The 7,420-nt window shown below is 43.4% G+C and overlaps 2 protein-coding genes across 2 annotated transcripts; one reads left to right on the top strand and one right to left on the bottom strand.

Moving 5' to 3' along the window:
- The first annotated feature begins 340 nt into the window (after positions 1 to 340).
- Positions 341 to 3,853, top strand: BO72DRAFT_532974 (rRNA-processing protein UTP21). Its single transcript, XM_040950470.1, has 5 exons — positions 341 to 535; positions 615 to 2,117; positions 2,173 to 2,430; positions 2,487 to 3,125; positions 3,219 to 3,853. Exons 1-5 carry the CDS (start codon positions 413 to 415, stop codon positions 3,804 to 3,806), a joined length of 3,111 nt encoding a protein of 1,036 aa, XP_040795155.1. The 5' UTR covers positions 341 to 412; the 3' UTR covers positions 3,807 to 3,853.
- Positions 3,854 to 3,960: 107 nt separating this feature from the next.
- BO72DRAFT_392756 (PIN and XPG domain-containing protein) lies at positions 3,961 to 5,912 on the bottom strand (the record flags this gene model as incomplete). The annotated part of the gene is made up of 2 exons (XM_040941909.1): positions 3,961 to 5,590; positions 5,650 to 5,912. The coding sequence occupies 2 exons, from the start codon at positions 5,910 to 5,912 to the stop codon at positions 3,961 to 3,963; spliced, it is 1,893 nt and encodes a 630-aa protein (XP_040795154.1).
- Between the last annotated feature and the right edge of the window lie 1,508 nt (positions 5,913 to 7,420).

Raw genomic sequence — 7,420 nt, 5'->3', positions numbered from 1 at the left:
TAGAAATATAATTAGTCTAGTAAGTATTCATATTATATTTTTAGTATTTATTATTTTAGCTATATATTTTAGATTATTTATAAAATATATTATAAAATGGTTTAAAATCTAAGATAGACGGCTTGTTATACCCCAAACAGCCTCCCCTCTATGGAAGGTGCGGACGGTTCCCGAGTCCCGAGTCTCCACCACTGCCACTGCTGTAACTGTTCATACTACGAGTAAGTTACCTTGAAGTTACCCTGCCTAAGAGCCAGACGGCCACACACGTGACTGTGGAAAAAGCTTGGCGCGGATGTATTGTAATTCCGTTGGAAAATGATTAGATCCGAGGAAGGTTTTATAATCAATTCTTGAAAATCAGGTCGACTGCGCGAGACGCATATGATTTTTATTGCGGGCATTTGGCACCATGTTGTCAACTAACGATGACGGATTTGATCTACCATCCGCGAAGAGACAGAAGCGAACGGATACGTTGCAGAGCCAGCCACCTGTTCAATTTCCTGGTTCCAAAATATTTTCACCATATCGGGTAGGGCATCGATTGGGCTTGCATGCTTCAACAAAGAATTCACCTCTGTCAAGGATTACCAGTGCTAATGTACATGCAGACACTAGGACTTGTAACGACAAAAATTCCATTCACTTCCGTCCGATTGGGTAAATCCACATATCAGATCACTACGTCTGTCGGACGCAGCTTGCAAACCTACGATTTACAGCGCGGACTTGGCCTAGTTTTTGTGAGCCGACCCCAGACTCCCGACATCATAACGGCAACGATCGCCTGGCAAGATAGGGTCTTCGCGGCATGGGGAAGCCTCCAACCTGGATCTCCAGGGGGCATATGGGTCTTCAAGCGCGGCAAAAAAATCGGATCGTTGGAGCTACCACCCGAGGTCACCGAGCCTATCGACCGGCTGTTGGTATTTGGATCATGGGTGATTGGCAGCTGCGGCAAATGTATTTCAGTATGGAAAAACGCATCGTACGAGCATTATACAACGCTCTTCCCGCAACAGACGAGGGAGTTATCGACAGAGCAGGTCTATACTGGCCAGATTTGCAATATGCCAACGTATCTAAACAAGATATTTGTTGGAAGGTGCGATGGAAAGGTTGATATCTGGAATGTCAAGTCAGGAAAGCTGATTCACTCGATATTGCCAGCGTCGTCTTCCGCTGGGGCTGTGACTGCTCTACAAGCAAGCCCTGTTCTATCTCTTATTGCAATTGCGTACAAGAATGGTTCAATTTCTGTTTGTGATGTGCAAACAGGTCAGGTGGTGCTATCTTTGCGAAGCAATGTATCACGCTCATCCGAAATTACATGTCTCACCTTTCGAACAGACGGGTTGGGTGCAGGCGAAGATGGCCGAGTACCAGGTGTCATGGCAACGGCCTGTGCTGATAGTGGTGATATCACTATGTGGGACTTGAACAACGGTGGCAGAGTATCTGGTGTTCTTCGCCAGGCACATGGGGTTTCCAATGACGATACAAGCTCTGGCGTGAGCCATGTCCAGTTCTTGGATGGTCAACCTGTTATGATTTCATCTGGGGGCGATAACTCCCTGAAAACGTGGATCTTCGATCAGAACCCCTTCTCAAGCACCCCTAGACTTCTTCACTCCCGGAGTGGGCACTCAGCCCCGATAACCGCTGTTGAATTTCTCCCTGCTGCATCTGATGGATCGGAGCTTGGAGGTAAGTGGCTGCTAAGCGCAAGCAAGGATCGCAGTTTGTGGGGCTTCAGTGTGCGCAAGGATAGCCAGAACACGGAAATCTCTCAAGGTGCTGTGGAACACAAATTGAAGAAAATGGCCGCCTCAAATGCGACTAGGAATTCCCATGCTCTATCCGAGGATGGATTCAAAGCATCAGAGATCACTTCTATCGCCTGCTCCCTGAATCGAGATGGTGGGATGGGGACAACAACATCTGGTCCCATTTGGGCCAATCCGACGGTAACAAGGACTGATGATTCTAGCAAGACTGGCTGGGAAAGTATAGTCACTGGCCACCGTGGAGACAAATATGCCCGGACATGGTTTTGGGGCAAAAAGAGAGCCGGGCGTTGGGCATTAGAAACTGGCGATGGCACTGAAGTCAAAGTAAGTTCGAACCAGGCTCGGATCGCTGGTTGAATTTCGCTAATGAGTGCGCCAGAGTGTCGCTATATCACAATGCGGAACTTTTGCGATAATAGGTTCTGCAGGGGGGAGCATAGACATGTTCAACTTACAGTCTGGCGCTCACCGGCAAAGATTTCCGGTTCGAGACTCACGGGGCAACGGGAAAGATAGGCGCACGAGCTCATATAAGCGATCTGACAGCTCTTCGAAGCATTCAAAGGCAGTCACTGGCCTGGTGATCGACAGTTTGAACCGAAATGTTGTAAGCTGTGGTCTCGATGGGAAAGTTAAGGTATGTCGGAATATGACTTTCCGTTCATTAACTTGCCACAGTTGACATCTATATAGTTCTGGGATCTTGTTTCTGGATCACTAGTCGATGAGCTTGACTGGTATCCGATGACATCAATCAATGGACTCCGCTATAGCCGCACAAGCGAGCTCGTTGCGCTTGGCTGTGACGATCTTTCCATCCGCGTTGTTGACGTGGAAACTAGGAAGGTAATTCGAGAGTTCTGGGGGTGTATCGGTCAAATAAATGATTTTTCATTCTCCAATGATGGACGCTGGATCATTGCTGCATCAATGGACTCTACAATCCGGGTCTGGGACTTGCCAACAGGACACCTTATCGATGTTTTCCGTGTTCCCAGCACTTGTACCTCGGTTACTATGTCCTCAACAGGTGAATTCCTGGCCACTGCGCACGCAGATGGCTTAGGGATAAGTCTTTGGTCTAACAGAAGCTTGTTTGTGCCCATTTCCACACAGAACGTGGACGATCGCAAAATTGGCAGTGTTGGTATTCCTGCGTCTACCGTTGAATCCGCATCAGGCGTCATCGAGGCGGCATTTTCCGAAGAGAATGAGGAAGATGAGGTAGACGGCCCATTACCTACTATTGGCCAGCTCAGTGAAAACATGGTCACGCTGAGTGTTGTTCCCAAGAGCAAGTGGCAGACGTTCCTTCACTTGAATCTCGTCAAGGTATTCCTCACCGGACCTCCTATTACAGTACCCAAGGACTTATTTTTCTTGCTCCTGAAGTTCCCTTGGCCCTTCTGACTTACTATTGCACAGGAGCGAAACAGACCAAAGGAGCCCCCTAAAGCCCCTACAAAGGCCCCTTTCTTCCTTCCGAGCCATCATCCTGAGTCAAGGACAGCGGAAACTAAGCCCACCAGCTCCCCGGAATTAGCGATCGCTGAAAGCTCAAGGATCGCAAAGATGCAGCGTATTGGTGAAAGTGGTACCACAAGCTCCAAGTTTACCAATCTCTTGAAGTCTGGTCATATCTCGAACGACTTTGGCCCTTTCATCGAATACCTTAAGTCATTGCCTCCAGCGAAAGCGGATCTTCAAATCAGGTCATTGGAACCCCGAAGGCAAGCTGATCGCTCCGAACTGTCAGACTTCGTTATGGCACTTTCATTCCGGCTTCACCAGAGGAGAGATTTTGAGCTTGTTAATGCTTGGATGGCCGTTTTTCTGAGAGTCCATGCAGATTCTGTGGCAGCATGTTCCGTTGCTAACGACGACGACGACAATGAGCTTTTGAAGAATGCTCTCCTTGCGTGGAGTCAGGCACAACAGCATGAGGCCCAGCGTTTGGCCGAATTGGTGGGATACTGTCGGGGAGTGGTAGGATTCTTGAGGTCTGCTCGTTGAGTTATCCGAATTTATCTCCACAGTCTCCAATATCAGATGATGAGCTTTACATACTTTGTCGTATTTACCCTCCCAAGGACTTCTATTAGGCTTCGTATCTTAGTCAAATACGTAAGACAGTACGAAGTAAGATGAAGTAATAAGTAAGAGATGTTCATTGGTCTGAGAGAAGCTCGAACATATTTTGAGGCCGTTGAGGCCACGGGCGACTTATTACCGTCGGTATGCTATTGGTTAACTTCGGGTCCCCAGATTTCAGGGTTTGTGTGCCACCGGACACGGACTGTCTTTCTCTCCTTCCATGGTCGTCGCTGCTTTCACCCCACAACAGTATCGCTTGATTAATGGCATTCTTAGCTGGGAGGTTCGCCGACTCTTTCTTCATCTCATGTGCTGATCTCATCAATACATGTAGCGGTGGTAGACGGGCTAAAAGCGCAGCTGCTTGAGTCATTTGTCGGTCACATATCTCTGATATACCAAGCAATTGTTTAAGGATCCTCAACGAATACAGCACGGATTGAATCTGGGCTAGAATGTGGACATCGTTCCAGTCCAGGTGGTTGCTCATAGACCCATGGGCCAAAAGCTGCATTAGCTGGTCGAGGTTTGGAGTTTTAGGCGTCGACTGCAGTCCAAATATAGTATAGAGGGCAAAGGTCCTCCAAAAGACCGGGCAGTCAACCTCCATACCAGTCTTTGCCTGGACGACATTAAGTTGGTCAAGCAAGGATTGAATTTCTGCGGATAACCAAGACCGGTTCTCGAGGGTAATCATGTCGGATGTAACTCTTCCACCTCGCCTGATGTGCTCAACAATGTACTTATGCCTTTTACCTATCGGTTGTGTGAGATTGAAAAGAGAATAGCCTATGACTCTAATCACACGCCCTTGCAGCCAAGCACATTGCCGCTTCGGATCCTCATTGAGCATCACGAGATACATATTCAATAAAGCATCGTGTGAGTAGGTCTCTGGGAAAAGATACTGAGAGACCATTTCTGAGACCCTGTTATCGAGTGACTGGGGATAATGTTTTCCTATATCATCGACAAGGATGTTCGGAGAGGTCTGGTACTCCTTCGCAAAGTGAGAATAGCCTGGGACAGGATCAGGGGCCATGTCAATGATCTTTGATCGCTGAATAAGCTCTCCCATTCCAATCCTAGGATTTGATTGCAGCTCAAATGCCAATGGCAACAGTGATTCCAATCCCAGTCGGCGCGCGACGGTATTCGGGCAAATGCCTTGGGCTGTAATTGAGTTGCCTGGATCTGTGCGCGTCCAGCTCATGGAACTGACAAGGATAACGGATCCTGTTGAGCCTATATCGTACAAGAGCAGGTCAGAATCATTTGTAAGGATCGAACAGGCATTTCGCTTGGCTAAATGGGCACAGTAGACGTCCGCCTCCCCTGGGACCATGACGGTTACATCAGCCCATGGCAAACTTGCCAGACGGTTTGCAGCCATACGCAAGAATGAACCAGCCGGAAGGGCCTCCAGAATGTTCTCCTTAGACCAACGTTCTCGTAGATCTTCATAAACTGCAGGGACTATAAAATGGTTTTCTGGTACCAGTGTAAGACTTGCAGGTAGGGTCCTGCTTTGCAAGACATTTTCCCACCGATTGGCTGTCATCCTTTCCGAGGCAAAAGATGCACTCAGACAAGCCGAATGGCTTATTCGGAAAGCCTCGAGTCTTTTCCTGGTCTTCTCCAGGCGAGCAAGGCGTGTCAACTGCTTTGATGGAGGCAAAGCCCCGTCGAAGCATAGTTTTTTTCTAACAGAGTACGTGATTAGTTGGAATGATCTCACAATAAACTTTCGTGCATACTATACATCGTCACGCCTAGCGACGCCAAATGAAGGAGGGATATCATAACCCCATGGCTCACTTCATCGCAAGTTGGTTGTATATCAGGATAGCAAAGATCGGGATTTGACCACGATAGCAGGCGATGGTAAACATGGTAGACAAGGCTAGGCCCGTCTATTACCACAGCTTGCGCAGTGGCTACGCCTGGACTCGGATGCACTCGATCTTGTAGAGATACTGTGTCTAGGTAAGGCTCTAGATGTTGTTTTAGCCGTGATATACCCATTCTGCTTGAAGTGACAAAAAATGTAGTGGTAGTGTTTGAGTAATAATAATGATACCAATACCCATTGCTGCGGTGCTGTGTTGGTTTAAGTTACAAGTGCTGTTGCCTCAGGCAATAAGCTTACTTACTACACTGTGATAATAATGGGAGTGTAAACCTCTGTATTTAGTGCGAGGTATACAAGCTGAGTAAGTCTATTTAAAGAGAGTTAAAGTTGATTATCTATAAAAGGGAGTAAATCTTCATTATAGTCATTATTTTAATATTTTAATACGTAGATGTGACTGCTATTTCTTGAATTGTTGTATTAAGGTCTTTATGTAAGGGCCAGCCGGGCCAGTCTGTTATGGATTAAGCGAAGTTGATGATTAAGTAAGTTGAATAATTAAGAAAAAGGAAAAGAAAGTCTAAAGAATTAGTAAGACCGAAGTCCTACTGCTAGAAGCGGTAACTAAAACAGTACTTCTTGCCTTCGGCACCCGAAGCATTCCTCCTCGGCTCGTTGTGGCGTATTTCGTGGTTGCCGATACTACTGTCTTTCGGCTTCCGCCTCCCACACCGCCTACAGGTATTCTTCGGTCTTGCTGATTTTCTGATTTTCGTTATTTTATATAATCAAGCTTACTCTTATATATATACTTATATACTTATTATACTGCTATAATTAGTAGTATACTCTTTTATTCTAATCATTTAGAGTATTATCTCTGTGGATTAATTATTATATTATTTTTTATATATTTGCTTTTTGTTTATAAATATTTCTTTATTTTTTTATCTGCTGGTTGCTGAATATTTCTATATTTTTTGTATCTTCTATTTTATATATTTTATATTAATTAGTTCTTGCTATTTGTGTTTATTTTATATATAATATTAGGAACTACTTAATGCAGTAGACATGCTGGTTAGATAAGACAAGCAAGATAATTAAAAACAGTCTTCTATTTATTTTTAGAATTAATTCTTAAAAAATCTTCTTTTTAAAAGATTTTAGAATAATATATTATATTAAAAAAAGTAAATAATATAATAATATAAACATCCGGATTAAAAATCTAATAAATCTATATTAATCTAGAAGCAGACTACTATAATAATAAATATAAACTATTATAATAGTAAATATTATATAATAATTATACTTCTCTATTAAGCTGAATTATTTAATATAATAGTATAGCTATAAATAATTTTATTATTTTTTATTAAAAATTCTTACTAGTAGTATGTTAGAAACTACTTAATACAGTAGACACACTGGTTAGGCAAAATAAGTTAAATAGTTAAAAACAGTCTTTTATTAATTTTAAAACTAATTCTTAAGAAATCTCTTTTTTTAAAAAACTTTTAAACAATATATTATATAAAAAAATAAATAATATAACAATATAAATATGTAGATTAAAAGTTTAATTAATCTATATTAATCTAAAAGTAGATTATAATAATAGTAAATATAAGTTATTATAATAATAAATATTATATAATAATTATATTTTTTTATT

This window comes from Aspergillus fijiensis (assembly GCF_003184825.1).
Source record: "Aspergillus fijiensis CBS 313.89 unplaced genomic scaffold BO72scaffold_113, whole genome shotgun sequence".
Lineage (NCBI taxonomy): Eukaryota > Fungi > Ascomycota > Eurotiomycetes > Eurotiales > Aspergillaceae > Aspergillus > Aspergillus fijiensis.
Note: the sequence above shows the minus strand (reverse complement) of the source record. Positions and strands in the feature narration are given on the sequence as shown.